General features: G+C 43.4%; 1 protein-coding gene across 4 annotated transcripts in view; it reads right to left on the bottom strand.

Annotated features, from left to right (window-relative positions):
• DIS3L2 (DIS3 like 3'-5' exoribonuclease 2) overlaps positions 1–23,524 on the bottom strand; it is a 371,217-nt gene that overhangs the window by 238,326 nt on the left and 109,367 nt on the right. For all 4 annotated transcript variants that reach the window (XM_069089292.1, XM_069089294.1, XM_069089290.1 and 1 more), the window contains one exon: positions 17,586–17,799. In XM_069089292.1, the coding sequence (XP_068945393.1) occupies positions 17,586–17,799 (214 nt within the window). The remainder of the gene's footprint in view (positions 1–17,585; positions 17,800–23,524) is intronic.

Below are 23,524 nucleotides of genomic sequence, written 5' to 3'. Positions count from 1 at the left end.
CTGGCTCCTGGCTCCTGTTCAGAAGAAGCTCCACCACGAGTTCTCAGGACTCAGTTCTTCATTCTTCTGTAGCTGTTCTGCCACCAGATCTCAGTCTCAAGGAAATTCTGACTGTGCCTCTCTGGGGCTTTTCTTATATACACAGTATTACCTACTTCACTTCCTTCAGCCAACCCCTTCCTGTTATGTCAGTAACAAGGGACAGGAGTTCATACCTTCTGTTCCCTCAACAGAGGCTTCATCAGTTACTAAGTGTTAAGTACCTGCTACTTTTGCCAACACAAAGGGATCTTCAAGTTCAGAATTACATTAGCATTACACTTCCAGGGCACAAAGCGTTATAAAAGGTGGAGAAGAGCAAAAAAGGAGAAAAGAACCAGGAAGAGTTCAACTGACAGTCATCCTTCTGGCTTACAAAGGGCACTAGGCAAGAAAATCCAACATCCAAAAAGACCGAACTGGAAACGTGGTGGGACAACCTCATTCAGAAGGTCCAGTTTGGAGTCCTGACTCCCTCCCACAAAATGCAGGATGGGGAAAGATTGTCTTAGGCATAAGTACAGCAATAAAAAAAGATCGCCATATATAGGCCATAGTGGGCCACAAGGTTAAATCTGTATAGAAAGAGCTCTGGATTTTGAATCAGAAAAGCTGGGTGTGTGCCCTAGCCCTTTAACTTAAAAGTCCTGGGCCAATGCGCGTGTCACTTAATTACTTTCAGAGAGTTTTACCACCTATATAAAGGGATGCTAAAACACACTCAAATGGTCATGAGCAAAGTCCCTTGTAAACCTGAAAGTGCTCTATAACTGCAAGGTATGACCATGAAACCTCCATCTCCCAAAAGTGAACCCAACAAACTCAAGTGTTGGATAGTTTAATTGTACAATGGTGATTTCTATAATTTTAACACATGACCTCTCTTACACTCTTTCCCACTGCCAGGAGAATGTAGGGGATGGTCCTGTGGCCTTGGTGGCCATCCACTCCAAAAGCAAATCAAAGCAGCCAGCGTGTGGTGGAGAACTCACCTGCTGTTTGAAAAGAGAAGGGGGAGGGCAGGGGGTTGGCCTCCTCTAAGCCAACTCATTGTGCATTTCTATCACTGTGATTTTGAAACGAAGCAGACAGAAGATTACAAGAAGCAGAAGACATGAGAAACAGCATAAGAGGAGGAGAAAGCTGTTCACAGACTCTACCTCTTCAGGGACCCAATGGATGCCTCAGGAAGCCAAATGTTGCTGCCCCCTTTCCAAAGGAGCCTAGATGGGAAATGGTTTCTCATTAATAAGGAAATGAGCTCTCAATTCAAATAAAGCAAGTACAGGATCTCTGCAGCCAGACTGTGTGAGCAAAGATGAAACACTGATTCTTATGCCAAACTAGGGATCCCAGGAAGCTGCTAATTAGCTTATCCCATAAGGTCTTGGTAGTGAGATATGGTGCAAGTTATCAAACAGATGGGAGGCTGGGTCAGTCTTAATACCAATAATAAGCAGGGGAAATATGCCTCTGATGCCTCCAAGACCAGAACTCAGTCTGAGAAAAAGCAAGGTCTTTATGTGAAGAGAGCAGTTCTAAGACATGGCTGGATAAAGCTGGAAAAACCACAGAGTCATGTGGGCTGGATCCACAACAAAGTCACATTCACACCTGGGCCCTCACTACATGAAGGCAATCATGCAGTCATTATCTCTGCCCTCCCCAAACCTCTCATGGCTCTTCCTCCTCCTCCACCCCCTCAACTATGAACCTTGCCTTTATTTAACTGAAACAACCGAGGCTGTTCATGCAGAGCCCCCTCTTCCCCCCTGGTCCCTACCTCCTACCATTCAGACGCTTCCTGCCACTCTCTCCTTTACCCCTCTCTCATACACAGGTGGCCCTTCTCTTTGTCAAAGCAAGCCCATCTACCTGCACAAACGATCTTGCTCCACTACATCTCCTTAACTGCTCTCACTGACCTTCCACCCCCCCACCCTGCCTCCAAACATGCCCATGTTTCTTCACCCTCAGGAAAGCCCTTCCCTAACAGCCGCCGTCCTCTGTCTTCCCTCGTTTTCTTCTGAGTCTCTTAGTAACTCGCTGCAGTCCGCCTTCCGCACTTACATTCAACAGAAACTGCTTGATCCAAAGTTACCAACGATTTCTCAACTGTCAAGTCTAAAGGCCTTTGGTCAAATCCATTTGATTTCTCTGCATTGGATACTGTCAATCAGTTCATCAACAAGCATTTATTCCAGGTACTTCACTAAGCCCTGGGGACACAAAGAATGGTAAAAGACTGTCCTGCCCTCAAGGAGCTCACAGTCTAATGGAAGAAACAACATGCCAACGACTCTGAAGGTACAGTCAGGAGAACTTAGAAATCAGCAGAGGAAGGAAGCAGAATCAGAGAGCATTAGGAAAAGCTTCCTTGAAGGAAGCCCAGGGAGGCCAAGAGGCAGAGGTGAAGAGGGAGAACATCTCAGGGAAAAGGTCTGGGGTCAGGAGATGGAGGGCCTTGTGTGAGCAGCAGTCAGGGAGCCAGGGTCACTGGACCAGAGAGAGTGTGAGGGGAGGAAGACAGAAGATCAGAGAGGCTTAGGAGGATGAAGCAGGCAGGTCATGGAAGGCGTTGGACGCCAACCAGAAGATCTGATGATTAATTCTGGAGATGACAGAGTCACTGGAACTAATAATAACTAAAGGTCACAGAGTGAGACCTGCCTTTGTGGAATGGGCAGGGCCTTGAGATAGGGACACCAATGTGGAGACTACTGTAATAGTCAAGGTGTGAAGGAATTAGGGGGTGGTGACACCAGGGGGTGACAATGTCAGAGGAGAAAAAGGAGATTTTATAGAAGTAAAATCAAAAGTACCTGGCAACAGCCTGAACAGAGGGAGTGAGAGACAGTGAGAGTCAAGGGTGACTGAGAGGATGGGGGACCCTTGACATCAACAGAACTGGGAAAAAGAAAGGGTTTGGGGGGAGGGGGGATCCACTCTGGCTTTGTGGAGTCTCCGCTGCTAAGGGACATGTGGTCTATGTGTCTCCAATCTCTCTTCCTACTCCTCTGCCCAGTCCTTTCCAGTCTTCTCTGCTGGATCTCCCTCCAGGTGACAGTCACTACTCACAAGTGGCTCCCAAGGCTCTGGCCTTGAGAGCCTCCTCACTTCTCCTTCCCTCTGACATCCATCGGTAATCCCGGCAGCTCACATGAAATCGATTCTCCTCTCTATGCTGATAACTCTCAAATCTACTTACTCCAGCTTGAATCTCTCCAATATCCCATGGACATCTCACAAGCATGTCCTATAAAGACTTTCAACTCAACATGTCCCAAACTCACTTACCTTATCACTGTCTAGGGCACAACCATCCTTTGCCCTGAGTCATTCCACATCCAGTGCTAAGTCCTGTGGATCTTGTCCATCCCCTCCTCTGACACAGCCACCGCCCTGTGGCAGACCTCATACCCCATGTGGAAGGCTGCCATGGCCTGCTGCCTGAGCTGCCTGCCTCAAGTCTCTACCTACTGCTCCCATTTATCAAATTTATCATCCTACAATACAAATCTGACCATGTCTCTCACCTCTTCAGTCAACTCCGGTGGCACTGAAATACCTCCTGGATCAAACAGAAACTCTTGCGCTTAGCTCCTCCAGTCCCTCCCTGCCAACACACCCACAAACTGCCATACAGTGCCCCTGGTCACCTTGCTGTTCCTCACACCAAACACTCCTCTCCCAACTCACCTTACTTCCACTGGCCAGTCCCCATGCCTGGAATGTGTTCCCTCCTCCTCTACACCTTCTGGCTTCCTTCAAGTCCCAGTCAAAATCTCATGATCTGCAAGGAGCCTTTTCTGATGCACCTTAATGCTGGGCCTTGATTATCTCCCATTTACTCTGTATCTCTCTTGTATGTGAAGGGCTGTCTGTCCACTGTCCCCCCCATTAAGCAGGCCCCAATAGGGCAGGAGCTATCTTTTGCTTTCCTTTGTGTCCCCAGGGCTGAGCAAAATGCCTTATACCTTGTTTTAGGTGCCTGACATATCAAGTGACAGTCTCAATGAAGCGGTTCTGGAGAGAGCCCATTTCCAAGGCACTTGAAAAGTTAAAAAGCACCTTCCTTTGTTACCCAGGAGGCACAGGTACTGTTATTTTCATTTTACAGCTAGGAAAACAGAGGCTCACAAAGGGGAAATGCCTTGCCCTCAGCCACTTGTTCCATGAACCAGACCCTCCAGCTTTCAGCTCTGGTCCTTTTCTCTGGCTGCCCCTCCCCCAGGCCAGGTACACTCTCCCTCTCTCCTCCATACTAACTACTGACCTCTATGGCTGCTTTTAAGTTGTAACTAAAATCCTACTTCACACAAGAAACCTTCTCCAACCCTTTAATTCTGGTAGGTTCTGACTGAATACAAAGAAGATGACGAAATATACCTTTCTCTTTCCTCTGCAAGGCTGGGCAAGCCACAGGAGTGAAAAACATTGCTTACTGAAGACGGTGGAATGCTAACTGTCCATCTGTTAGTGAGTTTGGCTAAACCACTTTTTTTTTTCTCTTTTTCCTTCTTTGCTTTAAGAGTTGGCTGTTGGAGCTGGAAGGACCCTCAGAGAATACCTAGTTATTTTACGGATGAGGAAATGAGGCCCAGAAAGAACCAGTGACTTAACCAAGGTGAAAGAGAGAGTAAGAGGTGGGACCGAAAGCCAGGTCCTCTGACTCCTGGGCAAGAGAGAGAAATGTCTGGAAATGAAGATGTGAAAATAAAACATGTTAATAAAAAATTTTTAAAATAAAATTTAAAATAAAAATAAGCAGCCTTCAAACAAATACTCCCTTTCAAAACTATTTGCATCCACTGCTAAAAAGAGATATTTTTTACTGTTTCCATTTTGAGATTGGGACTCTTGATTTTCTCGCTGTGGTAAAATTTATACCTGCCCCAGATAAAAGCAGGTGGTTTTTTCCTTTTAAATTTCATTTGTATCAATATTTTTTGTATTTACAACAGCATCATTTCCAAAAAGACCTTGCCTCCTTCACGGCCTTTCCACTGCCATCCTTTATTAAAAGATTTATAAAGTGAAAAAGAGGCATCAGCAAAACTATACCAGCATGTCAATTCTGTCTGACAATATACAAGATAGTGTATGTGAAGAGACCACCACCTATACAAGAGAGAGGGAAGTAATTTTACTCCACTCCTCTCCTCAGTCAGTCAATCGGATGAGATTTCTTCTCAGACCCTGAGCATTCAGGCATCTGTGAATAAAAGACCAGTTGGGGATTTATCAAACTGACATGTGTTGCCAATCAGTTGGGATGAGGACAACTGCCACACTGCACATCTGTTCCATGAACTGAATGACTAATTACACATCTGTATGATGCCCCCCATGTGTAAATATTGCTCTCACTCTCAGCAATATATCATGTAGACCATCTCAGCAGTAAGAAACCAGGGACAGGCGCCTCCTCCAAAGTGTGACCTGGAACACCCGATACCAGAGAAATGGATAATTCAAGCAAACTTGGGGACTGATACAGTGACAAGGAAGATGATGGGATTGAGTTTTATCATAGGGAAGCACTGTGCGGACCTTGGACTCTGGAGACTGTTTTCTCATCCACTGAGAGATAAGCAGCAACATCTGAAGGCAGCTTATGGTGTTGGAGTAAATATTACTGAAGAATACGCATCTCCGACTCTTCTGAAGCCCCAGCTTACTCCTCTGTAAAATGAAACTGCCCATGTCACAAGGCTATAAGGTTAATATGAGATCACATCTGTAAAGAATTCTTCAAACCTCAAGACACTGAATAAAGGGCAGCTATTTTTGTGATTCAGTGTCTTCAAGACTTACAAGATCTCAGACAAAGAAAAAGCAAAAATAAACCTAATAAGAGATAAACAGGGAGACTGCATTTTGCTAAAGGGTAACACAATGAATGAATATCAATACTAAATATGTATGCACCAAATGACAGAGCCTCTAAAGCCTTTAAAAAAATATAAGAGTAAATAGACAGGGGCGGCCAGGTAGCACAGCGAGTAAGAGCACCGGCTCCAGTGTTGAGAAGACTTGGAGATCGAATCCCGGGCTCAGACACTTAGCACCCACCCAGAAACACCTGGCCATGTAACCTTGAGCAAGTTACTTAACCCCAATTGCTTAGGGGCGGCCAGGTGGCTCAGCGAGTAAGAGCACCGGCTCCACTTTTGGGATGACCTGGATCAAATCCGGGCTCAGATACTCAGCACCACACCCAGAAGTAATAACTGGCCGTGTAACCTTGAGCAAGTTACTTAACCCCGATTGCTTAAAAAAAAAAAAAGAGTAAATAGACAATATCCCTCTCAAACCTAGATAAATCTAGCCAAAAAATAAACAGGAAAGAAGTTAAGGACCTGAATAAAATTCAGAAAAGTTGTATATGACAGACCTTTGGAAAATACTGAATGGGAATAGAAAAGCTCCTTCATACACACACATACACACACACACACACACACACACACACACACACACAAATAACCACCACATGTTAGGGCATTAAAACCTCACAAACAAATGCAGAAAAGTAGAAGTATAAAATGTCTTTTATTGACATATACAATAAGGGTCTCTGAAGCAAAGTTTAAAAATTAATTGGAAAATGAATAACTTAAATCCTACAAACTGGATCAATCAATAAATACTTTTTAAGTACCTACTATGTGCCAAGCACTGGGCTAAACACTGGGGATACAAAAAGAACTAAAAGCGGGGGCGGGGAGGGTCAAGATGGCGGAGTAGAAGCAGGACCTTCCCGCGGCTCCGGCTTCCACCCTCCCCAATCCATGTAAAAAGGGGACTCTGAACAAACTTTGGAGCTGCAGAACCCACAAAATGACACAGAGAAGCTAACTTCCCCCTGAGGACAGCCCAGCAAGCAGCCAGCACAGCACTCTGGGAGCTGAGCCCAGCCCCACGATGCGGCTTTAGCCCCAGGGCAGGCCTGACCAGCCACCAGCAGGAGGGACTCCAGATCAGCCGCAGCTGTGGCCGTTTCCAGATTTATCAACACATAGATGCAAAGGACAAAGTAAGAGGTCAGTGCATTCTGGACTTTGGGACCCAGTAAGTGGGAGTGCGTGGCTTTTACCCCCGGGGCGAGAAACCGCTGAGACGCAGGCACAGCCTGCCAGCGCCACGTGGCAGCTTCAGCTCCTGGCCTGCAGAGTGTAGGGGGACCAAGCACCAGTCTGAGGGGTAATCGCTCTTGCTTTAACCTGCTTGGATCTGGATTGCAGTCTAGGGTGGAGGTCCTGGGGTGTATGTCCAGCTTGCCAGAGCGTGTGCAGACCTCAGAGAGGGCAGCCATCTAATATCTCCGGCAGCTGAGAAAACCCCAGCATTTAGGTCAAAAGCTCCCCTGTCTGGTGGCAGAGTCCTACTGTGGCAAAAAGCCCAGGGGTCAAGTGACTGAGGGGCGACATGACCAGTCAAAGGAAACAAAGCAGACAAAAGATTCCCGCATTACACTCCTATTTTGGGGACACAAAGGATCAAAGCATGGAACAGGAGGAAGACAGTGAATTCAGAACTCCTGCACCAAAAGCTTGAAAGGAAAATACGAGCTGGTTACAGGCCAGAGGACCTTAAGAAGCAGATAAGAGAAGTGGAGGAAAAATTGGGAAGAGAAATGAGAGCAATGCAAGAAAATTATGAAATGAGAGTCAACAGCCTGACTGAGCTAAATCACACCTTAAAAAACAGACTAACTCAAATGGCAAAAGAGGCTCAAAAAGGCAGTGAGGAGAAGAATGCCTTAAAAAGCCAAATTTGCCAGATGGAAAAAGAATCTCAAAAGCTCAATGAAGAGAATCAATGCTTCAGAATTAGACTGGATCAAATGGAAGCTAATGACTTTATGAGAAATCAAGATGCTGTTATACAGATCCAAACAAATGAAAGAATAGAAGGCAATGTGAAATATTTCATAGGAAAAACCACTGACCTGGAAAATAGATCCAGGAGAGAAAATTTAAAAATTAGTGGACTACCTGAAAGTCATGATCAAAGTAAGAACTTAGAAATCATCGTCCAGGAAGTTCTCAAAGAAAACTGCCCTGATCTTTTAGAACCAGAGGCCAAAATAAAGGTTGAAAGAATCCACCGATCACCTCCTGAAAAAGATCCCAAAAAGAAAACTCCTAGGAATATTATAGCCAGGTTCCAGAATTCCCAGATTAAGGAGAGAATATTACAAGCAGCCAGGTAGAAACAATTTGAATATTGTGGAAACACAATCAGGATAACACAGGATCTGGCAGCTTCTACAGTGAGGGATCAAAGGGCTTGGAATATGATATTCCGGAGGTCAAAGGAGCTGGGATTAAAACCAAGAGCCACCTACCCAGCAAAACTAAGTATCATGTTTCAGGAGAAAATATGGTCATTCAGTGGAATAGAGGACTTTCAAGCATTCTTGCTGAAAAAACCAGAGTTGAATAGAAAGTTTGACATTCAGATACAAGAAGCAAGAGAAGCATGAGAAGGTAAACAAGGAAAAGAAATCATAAAGAACTTATCAAAGTTGAACTATTAACATTCCTACATGGAAAAACAATAATTGTAACTTATGAAACTTTTCTCAGTAGTTGAAAGGATTAGAAAAAAAAAAATATATATATATATATATATGTCTATATATGAGGGTATATGGGCATATGAATACATATGTGAATGTGTGTATATATGTTTACAGGTATACATAGATAGAGGGCACAGGACCAATTTAACAGGAAGGGATGATACTTAAAAGGTGAAATTAAGAGGTGAGTGGAATATAATGAGAGGAAATGGGGAGAGACAGATTGGGGCAAACTATCTCATACAGAAGAGGCAAGGGAAAATGGTTACAATGGAGGGGAAGAATAAGGAGGCAAAAGGGTTTGGGTCAACCTTATTTCCGTTGAATTTGGCTTGAGGAAGGAGTGAAATACACACTAAATAGGGTATCTCACCCTCCAGGAGAGTAGGGGGGGGAAGGGGATGAGAGGGTGGATGATGGAAGGGAGGGCAGGCTGGGGGGGGAGGGAAGTTGGAAACCCCCACTTTTGAAAAGGGATAGGATCAAAGTAGAGAATAGAACAAATGGGAGGTAGGATAAGAGGGAGGGAAATATAGTCAGTCTTTTACAATATATCTACTATGTTATTGTTTTGCATTAGCTACACATGTAAAACCTATACTGAACTGCTTATCTTCCCAGTAAGGGTGGGTGACAAGGGAGGAAGGGAATGAATCTGGAATTCAAAGTTTTAAAATCAAATATTCAAATATATATATACACACTATTGAAATAAGATATACAGGCACTGGGGCATAGAGATCCACTGGAAAAGTCGAAAGGGCCATGGGAGAAAATATGGGAGAGAGCAGATTGGAGGAGAGGATACCCTGTGGTACTGCTATTTTGGGGCGGTGGGTAGGGGAAAAACGGGGAGAAAATTTGTAATTCAAAATCTGGTGGAAATGAATGATGTAAATCAGAAGTTAATAAAGCATTTAAAAAAAAAAAAAAGAAGGAAAAGCCAGTCCCTGCCCTCAAGGAGCTTAACAATCTAAGAGGGGAGAAAACATGCACATAAATATCTACAAAGCAAGCTAAACACAGGATAAAATAGGAAATAATTAAAAGAGGGAAAGCACTGAAATTAAAAGAGGTTATCGAGGGCTTCCAGCAGAAGGTGGGATTTCAGCTGAGACTTCAAGGAAGTCAGGAAGTGGAGGAGAGAGAGAGCATTCCATGCATGGGGGACAGCCAGAGAAAATGCCCAGAGCCAAGAGATGGAGCATCTTGTGCATCAAGAGAAGGAACAGCCAAAAGGCCAGTGTCACTGAATTGAAGAATTTATGTCAAGAAATAAGGTGTAAGAAGATTGGGAAGCAGAGGGGGCTGGCTTTGAATGCCGAATGGAGCATTTTCTATTTGATCCCGGAAATGATAAAGAGCCACTGGAGTTTATCGAGCATAGGGTGGGGGTCATTAGCAGACTGGCACTTTAGGAAAGTCACTTTGGTGGCTGTATTGGAGGATGAACTGGAGAGGGGAAAGGCTTCAGGCAGTCACACCTGACTGCAGGTGAGTGTAATAATCAAGGCATGAGTGAGCAAAGCATCAGAGGAGAAGAGGGGCTGTGTCTGAGAGATGCTGCAGAGAGGAAACGGAAAGGCCTTGACAACAGCTGGATATGGAGGAGAAGAGAGAGAGAGAGAGAGGAAGGGTCCAGGAAGACTCCTAGATTGTGCACCTGAGGGCCTGGGAGGATGGTATTATGTTCTACAGTAGAAATAATCAAAATTTTCATTAAAGATAATGGTAACAATGGGACAGCATACCACTAAAATCAGGGGTAAAGCAAGAACATCCATAATCACCATTATGATTCAATACTGTACTAGAAATGATACCTATAGCAATAAGACAAGAAAAAGAAATTGAAAAAATAAGTATAGGCAAAGAAAAAACAAAATTATCACTTTTTTCAGATGATAGTTAGAATATAACTATAGTTAGAAAATAACAGGGTTAGAACAGATTATGATAGGGTTGGAAAATCCTAGAGAATCAACTAAAATACTGAAATAATTAACAACTTTAAAAAGTTGCAGAATATAAAATAAGTCCACACAAATCATCAGCATATCTACATATTACCAATAAAATGCAGCAGGAAAAGATAGAAAAAAATTATATTAAAAATAACTACAATTAAAAATAATTACAGATAGTATAATGCTTGGAAGTCTACCCACAAAGACACACCCAAGAACTACACGAACACAATTACAAAACAACTCTTTCCAAAAATAAAAGTAAATCTAAATAACTGGAGAAATATTGGTAGGCCAAACCAATATAACAAAAATGCCAATATTACCTAACTTTATAATTATAATACTAAATCAATTCAGTGCCATACCAATCAAACTAACAAAGTGTTATCTTACAGAGCTAGGGGAAAAAAAATTTTTTTTAATTCATCTGCAGGAACAAAACATCAAGAATGGGAATCAATTTTTAAAATGGGAAGAAAGGGGCCCTGGCAGTATCAGATCTCAAACTTACATTGCAAAAGCTGTAATTGTCAAAATAATTTGGTACCAGTTAAGAAACGAGGAGCTTGATCAGTGGAAGAGACTAGTAACCAATGGAGAACAGGAAGCTCACATTTGATCCCAAAGGCCTAGCAGAAAAATCCTACAGGAGCACAGCAACATGGGAAGTAAGGAAATGGTTCTGAGGTGCAGGCCTTGCAGAATGATAGGTTCCCAGTGGTGAGTTTTCTGGAACCAGGTGGGAATTGGTCCATTTTCCGATTGAGATTCCTTCCCCAGACTCTGAGTTTCTGTGACTGGGTATCCCTTCAGTTTCCAGCATCCTACAAATTGTGTTTTTGTCTTAGCACAGTGCCTGACCCATAGGTAGCACTCAATAAGTGCTCACTAGCTATACTAACTACTCTCCTCTTAGGGACCAGAGTTCTCAACAATTTGTCTAAGGGAAGAAAGGTGCTGTCTGTGAATTTCTAAAGATATAAGGATTCCAGAATTACAGTGTCTTTCTTGATGACCATAAAGACTCAGGGGAATAAAAGAGTAGCTACTCATAAGACTGGATCCCAAAAAAAATCTATTTAGACTCTAGGTCATAGGATTTAAAGCTAGAAGGAAACTCAGGGACCATCTAACCTAATTCCCTCATTTTACAGATAAGGAAAGTGAGACCCAGAGATTCTGGTCTAAGTACAGCACCATCTTTCCTTCCCTACCTAGGAAAGAGGTATTTCTCACTAGGGTATCTATGCCTTCACTAAGACAGACATTAATTGTCTTTCTCAGAAACAATAAGACTATCTCAAAATGATTGCAGGCGATCAAACTACTCCCCAAAGAAAGATGAAATGGTATCCAAAAGCCAACTATCCAAAGGACAAAACTCTGAAGAAACACAAAAATCTCAGAGCTTTTTTTTCATTCATCTCCCTGAGGCTGGGAAGTCATAAAATAGCTCGGTTTCATCTCTGGAGGACCACGGCAAGTCTGTCTACTGGGGCACGGTATCCTAAGGGGGTCAGGATAACAGGACAATCACTTACACAGACAACCAGCTGCACAGCTTTGCTGATTTCACCAAGCAGGGAACTGCCAAGGGAGACAGACCAAGGCATTTCATAAGAGTTGGAACCTGGGGTGGGGGGAAGGGAGGGAGCCAAGATGGCGGAGTAGAAGCAGGACCTCCCCTCGGCTCCAGCTTCCACCTTCTCCAATCCATGTAAAAAGGGGACACTAAACAAACTCTGGAGCTGCAGAACCCACAAAATGACACAGAGAAGCTAACCTCCCGCTGAGGACAGCCCGGCAGGCCAGCAGGAATCCAGCACAGCGCTCTGGGAGCCCAGCCCAGCCCCAGGCCAAGGCTTTAGCCCCAGGGAAGGCCTGACCAGCCACCAGCCAGAGGGACTCCAGGTCAGCAGCAGCTGTGGCCGTTTCCAGATATATCAACACATAGATGTGAAGGACAAAGGGAGATTGGAGCAAATGGAAGCTAATGACTTTATGAGAAATCAAGATGCTGTTAAACAGATCCAAACAAATGAAAGAATAGAAGGCAATGTGAAATATCTCGTGGGAAAAACCACTGACCTGGAAAATAGATCCAGGAGAGATAATTTAAAAATTATTGGACTACCTGAAAGCCATGACCAAAGTAAGAACCTAGAAATCGTCCTCCAGGAAGTTCTCAAAGAAAACTGCCCTGATGTTTTAGAACCAGAGGGCAAAATAAAGGTTGAAAGAATCCACCGATCACCTCCTGAAAAAGATCCCAAAAAGAAAACTCCTAGGAATATTATAGCCAGGTTCCAGAATTCCCAGCTTAAAGAGAGAATATTACAAGCAGCCAGGAAGAAACAATTTGAATATTGTGGAAACACAATCAGGATAACTCAGGATCTGGCAGCTTTTATACTGAGGGATCAAAGGGCTTGGAATATGATATTCCGGAGGTCAAAGGAGCCGGGATTAAAACCAAGAGTCACCTACCCAGCAAAACTGAGTATCATGTTTCAGGGGAAAATATGGTCATTCAGTGGAATAGAGGACTTTCAAACATTCTTGCTGAAAAAACCAGAGTTGAATAGAAAGTTTCACATTCAGACACAAGAAGCAAGAGAATCATGAGAAGGTAAACAAGGAAAAGAAATCATAAGGAACTTATCAAAGTTGAACTATTAACATTCCTACATGGAAAAACAATAATTGTAACTTATGAAACTTTTCTCCATAGTTGAAGGGATTAGAAAAAAAATATGTGTGTGTGTATATATATATATATATGAGGGTATATGGGCATATAGATACATATGTGAATGTGTGTATATATGTTTACAGGTATACATAGATAGAGGGCACAGGACCAATTTAACAGGAAGGGATGATACTTAAAAGGTGAAATTAAGAGGTGAGTGGAACATAATGAGAGGAGATGGGGAGAGACAGATTGGGGCAAACTATCTTATATAGAAGAGGCAAGGGAAAATGGTTACAATGGAGGGGAAGAATAGGAAGGGAAAAGGGTTTGGGTCAACCTTATTTCCGTTGAATTTGGCTTGAGGAGGGAGTGAAATACACACTAAATAGGGTATCTCACCCTCCAGGAGAGTAGGGGGGGGAAGGGGATGAGAGGGTGGATGATGGAAGGGAGGGCAGGCTGGGGGGGGAGGGAAGTTGGAAACCCCCACTTTTGAAAAGCGATGGGATCAAAGTAGGGAATAGAACAAGTGGGAGGTGGGATAGGAGGGAGGGAAATATAGTCAGTCTTTTATAATATATCTACTATGTTATTGTTTTGCAGTAGCCACACATGTACAACCTATACTGAACTGCTTATCTTCCCAGTAAGGATGGGTGGCAAGGGAGGAAGGGAATGAATCTGGAATTGAAAGTTTTAAAATCAAATATTCAAATATATGTGTGTGTGTATACACACTATTATTAATACCATCTTACATGTAATTGGGAAATAAGATATACAGGCAATGAGGCATAGAGATCCACTGCAAAAGTTGAAAGGGGTATGGGAGAAAATATGGGAAAGAGCAGATTGGAGGAGGGGATATTCTGTGGGACTGCTATTTTGGGGCGGTGGGTAGGGGGAAAATGGGGAGAAAATTTGTAACTCAAAATCTGGTGGAAATGAATGATGTAAATCATTAATTAATAAAGCATTAAAAAAAAAAAGGAGTTGGAACCTTTCCTTAATAATGTTTACCGAGAATACACATGAGCAATCTCTCTACCTCTGCCACACTAGATTAATAAATTATTCATTTAGAATTCTCATTTCTAAATGTATGTATACATAATGACACCCATACCCACACACGCCAAACAACTTTCCTTTGTCATCGGCACACAAGGCATCATTCTGGAGGGGCTGGAAGAGAGCAAAGTAACATGTATTTATTGAGCACTTAGATATTCAGGTGGCACTATAGTGGGCCTGGAGTCAGGAAGACTCCTCTTTCTGAGTTCAGATCTGGCTGCAGACATTAATGAGCTGTGTGACCCTGGGCAAATCACTTAACCCTATTGGTCTAAGTTTCCTCATCTGTAAAATGAGTTGGGAGAGGGAAATGGGAAGCCACTCCAGTATCTTTGCCAGGAAAACCCCAAATGGGGTCTTGAAGAGTCAGACACAACTAAAGCAATTCAACAATAACAACAAATACTACCGTGTTTCCCCGATAATAAGACCTATCCCGAAAATAAGCCCTCCCCTTACTGTGTAAGATTCCTCTAAAATAAGCCCTCCCCCGAAAATAAGCCCTATTGAGATTGCTACTGTAGTGAAGGTGATCCCCTGTGCTACATGCTACATTATGGTACCCTCTGTATGCACTGTTCCCCCCCCCCGGGTGAAACGCACGCTGCGCTCCGAGCTGCATCCAATCAGAGCTGCAGCAGTGAGCGCGCCATCCTGTTCTTCCCCAGTGATTTGCTTATTGAATAAAGGTACATTTTTTTGTTCACATTTACCTGTTTATTAAAATTGCTTTCAATGTTCATTAAAATAAGCCCTCCCCTGAAAATAAGCCCTCTGGTGTTTTTCTGTCCAAAAAATTAATAAGGCGGTGTCTTATTATCGGGGAAACACGGTATATTCAAGGTACTGTACTAGGCCATTGTACTAAGCATTGTAAAGACAGCAAAGAGGTTTTAGGACATGGGCCCAACCCTTCAGTAAGTTACAAGTTAAGTCCAATTAAGGAACCAGGACACAAATGTGTGGAAAGCATGAAGACCAAAGAACAGCTCAAGAGAACAGTAAAAAAATTTACAGTAAATTTCTCTGGCAAGGTCTCATTACTCAAATATATAGGGAATTAAACCAAATTTATAAAAATAAGACCCATTCCCCAATTGATAAATGGTCAAAAGATATGAACAGAAGAAGAAATCAAAGCTATCAACAGTAACATGCAAAAAATGCTCTAAATCACTATTGATTAGAGAAATGCAAATTAAAACAACTCTGAGATAACACTTTGCACCTATCAGATTGGCTACCACAAGAGAAAAGAAAAATGACAAATATTGGAGGGGGCATAGGAAAATTGGAACAGTAATGCACTGCTGGTGGAGTGGTGAACTGGTCCGATCATTCTGGAGAACAATTTGGAAGTACATCCAAAGGGCTATAAAACACTATACCCGCAATCCAGCAATACCACTAATAGGTCTATACCTCAGAGAGATTTATTAAAAAAAGGAAAAGGACCTTTATGTACAAAAATATTTCTAGCAGCTTTTTGTGGCAGCAAAAAATTGGAAATTAAGGGGACGTCCGTTAATTAGGGAACAGTCAAATAAGTTGTTATATATGATTGTGATAGAATACTATTGTACTATACAAAATGCCAATTGGGATGCTTTCAGAAATTCCTGGAATGTATGCAAAGTAAAGTGAGCAGAATCAGGAGAACAAGGTACACAGTAACAGCAATATTGTATAATGACTAATTGTAAATGACTAGACGACTCTGATCAGTACAATGATCTAAGACAATCCTAATGGACCTATGATGAAAAAGCTCTCTACCTCCAGAGAAAGAACTGACAGACACAATACAGAAGCAGAATTTTCTTACTTAAGGTGGGGGGGGGGGGGGGAGATGATCCTTCAAGACAGTAGCTAAGAACCCATCCAAGTCTTGTGAAACGTTCTATACCTTGGAACCGCCCCTAGGTATTACATAAATACAACTCAAGAGTATGTACCCTCCTAAAGAATATTTTGGGGGGGGAGTGTCAGAGAGAGAAAAGGAAGCTAGTAGCATTAGTGTTCAAAACAAGTCTTCTGCCATTGCCTTCACTCTAAGTGAGTGGCATCAATTCTCTGAAAGGTTCACTGGTTCAGGTCCACCTTCTCTTTCCAAAAGGGACCCATAATGTCACTGCTCTGCAGACATGCCCAGACCTGGCACATTCCTCTTCCAGTCTGCCCGAAGATGCCAGTGATGCTTTTCCCCCCAGCTGTGCCTCAGAGTAAAGCTACTGAACCTCCAACCTCACTACCTGGTGGGTGTTGCTTCTATCCCTGAACTGGGATCAAAGCCTGAATTTCTTTCTGGACAAAGTCCAGTGTCTGACCCAGCTCTTAAAGGGCAAGACTAGTCCACCTCTTCCCACTGTAAGACATGCTTACAACGCATCAGGCTGGAAGGTGGACTCCTTCCACAGAAAGTCCTTGAAAAGCCTAACCCTAACTGGAAAGCTTCTCACATGTTATCTTCCCTCCCATCTATATATCTGGCTTGTTCAATAACTCCTTTCAATGCTCCTACAGGAAACCCCTATGCTAGTCACTGGTCACCATGCAGGAATTTTCTTCCAAAGGCTTAATAGGGTCTCAGAAGAATGAACACAAAGCTGCCCAAGCTGGTTCCTCAGTCACCGAACACTTGAAGGCTAAGTGCATGCAGTGTGTGTGCACATACATATTCTCACGCACGCACACAAAAGGAAGAGAACTCTAAGTGACACAAGTAGTGGAAACGTCCATCTTTAAAAGAAAATGGCTCTTCCTATAGTGTCCTTAAGAATTTCCAAAACTGGTTTGCTGCTGCTTTCCACGCACCGCAGAGCAAGACTGCGATTCTTCTAGAATATTTCAGATTTAGAAAACAAAACAACAATCACAACAACATTGTAGGTGACGGCATCGCCCAGATGGTGCCTCTTTCTGCAGAATGTGAGTTCCTTCCAACAGAGGGGGAACAAGGCGTTGGGGATGTTCCTACTGGGAGTGGAGTCCTGTAACCTCTGAGGGTCCTTCCTTCTCCAAGATGTTACAACTCAAAGTAGCAATCATAAGCCAAATCATTCCCAAGATGTCCACCGCTCAAAACCTGTCAGGCCTTGGAAGTAAGGAAGGTCCCGTTGCAGCTCTATGTGCTCTAAGGCCATGGCACAGCGGAAAAAAAAAAATTGGTCCAGCATTTAAAAGTCCTCCCCAAGTGTGACCAGCAGCTGATACTCACCTCTCTCTCGGGCACCATCAGCCGGCACGCCCGGCCCATGTTCCTGCCCATCTTCAGTCTCACTGTCATTTAGCTGAGTTTCCAGAATGACCTCAGGGCTGTGACCAGTGCGCCTCCTCCAGAGCTGGGCCGGGGGAGTCTCCAGAAGCTCCTCAGAGACTTCAGACTCGGACACAGCATCGGCTCCTTTATCACTGTCTTCTGTCTTAATTACCTGAAAAAGTCAAAGAAAAGGGGGCCCGCTCAATCTCAGCATGAAGGAAGGAAGAGTGTAAGCCATTTCTGCTTCATGAGTCCTCAAGGAGGGGGAAAGGGACAAGTGGCAGCTGGAGGCAGGTATGAGCAAGCCCAGGTAGTGTGAGAGAGAACTATCCTAAGTACCAGAAGCACAGAGGGTATTCATGCTAAGGACTATCCCAGCAGGACACCTGCTGCAAACCAACATACAATGATCTGTGGCCCCTCAGCAATGGCACCATATGCCTGAGGAGCCACGGGGAGGCACGTGAACACAAAGCAGAGCACACATAACCTTTCCATTTCCTATCTTGTGCTCAAAAAGCAACAGAGAAGACAAGTTATCTTCTCCAGGCCACAGATCCCCAAGGCCAAAAAGTCAATCTTCCTATGGGAGGCTGACCTCCTCTGCAAGATCTCCATCTGGTCAATGTCCTTCCGAAGATGGGGCACAGACCCAAGATTCATTCCTGGTGTGCTCTGTTTAGGGCAGAGGAACGTAGGTGGGTGCAGAGCCTGAAGTCACCAATAGCTTCACTAACAAGCAGGAGCAATGGAAAGAAGAATTTAGATTCAAATTGATTTAAATGGATCTCATCACAATACTAGTTATTAGTTACTCCTCATGAAAACAGAGTAGAATTCAAACATATCAAATGGGGCTGAGCCCTAGATAAAGGTGCCTGTGTGAGAATCTGTTTGATCCTTCAATACTACCTCAAACAGTCCATACATTTTCAGACGACAACAATTTACTTACAACAATTTGTTCTTTGGGAAATATTAGAAATTTCCAGCAAAGAAAGATATATATATATACAGAGGGAATATCCAGTTTCAAAGGTATGAATACGACAAAAATCACTCAGACAGATGCTAAAACAGCTGGATCATTTTGCTAGCATAGATAGCTTCTAACAGGATTGGCATGGGTAGTATTACTCAGGCCTGGGGGATTTAATATGCTTCAAGGCTATGGAGTCTTTTCCAACTTTAATCTATGATCCTATGACACAACCCTGAATATACACAAACTTTTTTGATGAATTCAACAAATATTCAATCCAATCCAATCCAATAAGCATTTATTAATTGTTTGAGATCTTTCTGGCTCTATGTAAGGTACTGATTCCCAGGGCCCAGTAGGGTTAAGCCTAGCGAGTGCCTGAATAGAAGACCACCTGGGATAAGAGAAGCCATAGGCTTATACGACCAAAGTCCTATTCCAGTTCCTCATCACAAACCAGAGGTGATCCTGAGCTTTCAAAGACTATGCCAGCAAAGTTTAAGTGATGGCAGTCTCTAAAATGGCAGAAAGACTTTGACTGAGGTCCTAGGAACAGAGGAGCCCATTAATATTAGCTCTGCACAAGTACTCTAAATGTGCTCTCTTTGTCCAAAGAGTAGACATACCAAATGGAGGAAATGAATGATAGTGATACACATTCATGTCATGTGAATGAAATCAGAAGGTAAAAGGAAGCTACAGCTCATTGGAAAGAAGATACTGAGATTCTCCAGGGAAAGGCCAAGAAATGGATCAACAAGTAGTCTGAAGGCAACAAGAAATACCTTTTCATGGGGCCTTTGCTCATCTTACATCACAATACTCAAGAACATCTGCTAAAAGGCCACTTCAAACATGGCAGCTGACACGCCACCCCAAGCTACTACAAAGAGCTCAAGAAGACCTCACAAAGCTTGAATACTCAGTTACTTTTATGCAAAGATGGACAATGGGAAGCATGGCAATGAAGTCTGAGGTATGGCTTAGTGCTAAGAAATCAGAGTGGACACCGAAGGCCTGAGACAATATCTTCTTGAACAGAAGCTGAAGCCTCCCAACATGTGGAGCACTGGACAGCTTCACCCCAAAAATGAAACTGGGTCTATTCAAGCAGAGGTAATGACTGGCCACTGACATGGGAGGCATCCCCAAAGCAGCCTCCTGTTCAAATTCAGACTAGTGACTTGTTCTAATAAAGATCAAAATTAATAGTAAATTAGAAGAATAAAAATGAGACCAGACTTCATTATATAATTAAAATAGCTCATCATGCCAAAGTGACCAAGCTGGAAGCCAGGGGCCACACTAGTTTGGAAAAGAAACCCTTTGGGAAAATCCTGTGAAGGACAGGGAGGAGGAAAAGGGTTGACACTAACAGTTGAAAGAATCAGACAGGGTCTCTTGAAGGAGGGGGCACTTCAACTCAGCCTAGGACAGCAAGGGGTCCAGGAGGCAGAGATGAGAAGGGTGAGCACTCTGGGCATGGTTGCACAAAGGCACAGCAGAGTCTCTGTAAAATGGCATCATAAAGGCCTTGGGGAGAATTGAGGGATGGGATGCTAGTAGTCCAACCTTTCTAATCACCAGCTGACAGCTCCACCTCCTTCTCCTTCTCCAGCCAAATGCCCAAGACACACACACACACACACACACACACACACACACACACACACACACGGGTTCTTGTGCTCTAAACAAGTAAGTCTGACAATCACTAACCAGGGAAGGATAACGAACCATTAGATCATGAACAGCTAAGTGGTAATATATTCAAGTAAACTCCTAGCCTTTGAACAAAAAGATTAATGCTCCCTTTAGATCACATTAAGGCCCCACAATACAAGACCTCTAGCCATGACAAGTCAGGAAAAGTTGCCAAGCGAAATGTCCTCCTATAATAAAGACTAAATGCCATACATTCCAATCAGCAGGAATCATTATAACTGATGAAAATCACCACAAAGACCCAGAAAAGCAACAATGAAAAAGAAGACAAGTTCCAAATCCATTGTTCTGATCAGGATGTATCAAGAATCCAAGATGATCTCCCAACCTGTCGTTTCTCAATAAGTCAGGGGCAACACACACCTAAATGGTCTTCTATGTTTCTGAGAGTTTTCTTTTGGAAATAGCTTGAGTTCAAATTTCCAGATTTTTCAAATGAGATTGTCTTTGAACTCTTGCTACATTTTATGACTTAGACATGTCATCTTTATTTTCAGTTTATTTCTTTAAAAATATGGGTGTACATGTGTGTACACGTGTGCATGCATATGTCTCATTTGTTTCTACAGGCAAGTTGAACAACAAACATTACGTGATAAAGTTGAAGAAGTGAAGAGCACCAGCTGATCGTGTAAGAATGAAAGACTATGAAACCTGGCCCATGCAGCCCAGAGAACACCAACTGCCCAACTGTTGGGTGGATAGCCCATGGAGCCCTATCTGGTGGGACTGAAAAGACACACTTTCATTCTCATGATCATTCTCTAGTCAAGAGGACACTGTTTGAGAGTGTGGGTGCTGATCTCACACCTGATGGAGATCGTGCAGATAATGAAAAAATTACAAATGAAACAGAAAGCTCAGGGGAGGGAGGCAGAGGGAGAATGCTACAGCCCTAAAGCTCCCAGGCCATGAAGACTGGGTCAAGTGAAAAGGCCCCTGGTGTGCCCAGAACTACTAGACGCCTTTGTCTTCATTCCAGCTGCAGTCACCCACGAGACTCAACCTTCCCAGCAGGGCTCACAAGGTCTCTACCAGTGCTGCGACCCCTCTGCACCACAGCAGATTCCTAAGGAGATTTCCTAAGCTGCCATGGCCAAAAAGGAGAATCATCAGGTGGGCCACCTTCCAGTGCTGATAATCCTCTTCCAAGTCCTTGAAATCCCGGAACTTGAGACGGCAGACCCACTTGAACTCACAGGACCCCATGTAGCACGATGGTAAGAAGCAAGATATAGACAGTGCTGTTGTGATTTTATTCTAGCTATATTGGAAAGGAAATATGCCCCACATTTTCCGAGTTTCAGTAATGATTTGGACTGATTCCACTCATTCACAGTTATGGTGGCCTATTATTGTAGGTAGTAAGGAGATGATGACCTCTGTCCAGTGGAATTCTACTCATCTGAGTGTGTGCCACATGAGATTTCTGACGAGCCCAATATTTTTCAGAAAACCAAAAAACCTCAGAGTATAACAAAACAAATTTCCTGACTGGCCACATCCCAGAATGCTCTGCTCATCCTGGCAGAAGGTGAGTGGCAGTGGTCGCCTTCCATACTCAGGACTTTAAGAAGAATCCTAAAGTCTTTGAAGTAGCAGTTCTCTAGATCTTGTTCTCACCGAGTGAATTGTCAGCCAACAAATATTTATTAGGCACGCACTACTTGCCAGGCACTGTGCTAAATGCTGAGGATACAAATACAAAAAAAAAAAAAGAATGTCCCTGCCCTTCAGGAGCTTATCATTTAACCGGGGAAGCCAAAACTGAAAAGAAAGTTGAGGAAACGGGCAGGGGAGCAGCATGCTCTGCTTCTGCTCATCGCACTCTCTGGCCCTTCATAAACATCTTTCCAGTGTCCTGACACTGCTGATGTCACCATCCCTTATGGCCCAGTGATACTCCCAGCTGTGGCTGCCCTCTCCGTTTCCAGGGTGGGCTCCCAATGAAAGGGCTACTCTGGGCATCTGCACAGGGAGGTCTTCCTCCTCTGTCTGTGATTCCTCCGGGGGCACAGCTGGCACTACTCAGTTAATGAGTCCATAGAGCTTGGAAGTTCTAGGGAGCACGGCTCCAAACTGCTTTTCCAGACATGACCACACTAATTCAGGGCCCTGCTGCAGTCAGCAGACACACTGTCTTCTTGGAGCCCATCCAACATTTAGCATTTCCCTCTTTTGCCATCTCTGCTATCTGATAAGTGTGAGATAGAATCTTAGAGTTGCTTTAATCTGCATTTCTCCAATTATTACTGATTTGGGGCATTTTTTCATGTGGTTATTGATAACTTGGAATTACTTGCTTTGAAGACTGTTCAAATCCTCTGATCATTTATTTATTGGGGAACATAAATTTGAATAAATTCCTTATATATCTTGGGTGTGAGGCCTCTATCAAAGACACCGCTGCAAAGATTTTTTCCCTAGTTACCTGATTCTCTTCAAATGTTAACTGCATTAGAATTGTTTTTGCAAAAGCTTTTCAATTTTATATAATCAAAACATTTGTTTAGTAATGAACTCTTTCCCTATTCAGAGCTCTGAAAGGCAATTTCTTCCTTGCTCCATTAATTTGCTTATGATGTAATCTTTTATGTGTAAGTCATATACCCATCAGGAGTTTATCTCAGTATTTGTTGGGAGCCGTTCAATGAGGAATGAAGCTCCAGGACATATGTTTATTGTACTTCTTATAAAAGTGATATAAGGCAAGAAAAGGAGGCCTGACCCTTGAGGCCCACACTTTGCACTGTGAAACCCCCCAGTGGCTGAGGGAAGGGCAGGGAAAAGAATCAAAGGCCCACAAATTTCCTCCAGTTCTAACATGTGCAATTGTCAAGTTTCCTCTCTGTGTCCACAACAAGGCCTGCCCTCAGCGGCATCATTCCCAGAGGAGGGAGAGGAGGAGGGCAAAAGGATTTACAAGCCCTCTGAGAGGACTGGCTGGGTCCTGAAGACCTTTAACTTGAAGAAAAGAAGGCTTAGGAGGAAAATGAGCATTGTTTTTAAATATGTAAAGGTTTATCTTATAGAGAGGAATATGATGTTTGACCTAGTTCTTGGGGGCAGAACTCAGGGCAATGAATGGAAACTACGAGGAGGAAGCTACTGAGACGAAATCAGCCAAAAATTCCTCACTCGACCTGTCCAGAGAGAGGCTGCACTGTTGCACACAGTGGGGAGCCGACTC

Source organism: Petaurus breviceps, unplaced genomic scaffold, assembly GCF_028583685.1.
Source record: "Petaurus breviceps papuanus isolate PSGF00001 unplaced genomic scaffold, PetGlider_PUasm1.0 186, whole genome shotgun sequence".
Classification (NCBI taxonomy): Eukaryota; Metazoa; Chordata; class Mammalia; order Diprotodontia; family Petauridae; genus Petaurus; species Petaurus breviceps.
Note: the sequence above shows the minus strand (reverse complement) of the source record. Positions and strands in the feature narration are given on the sequence as shown.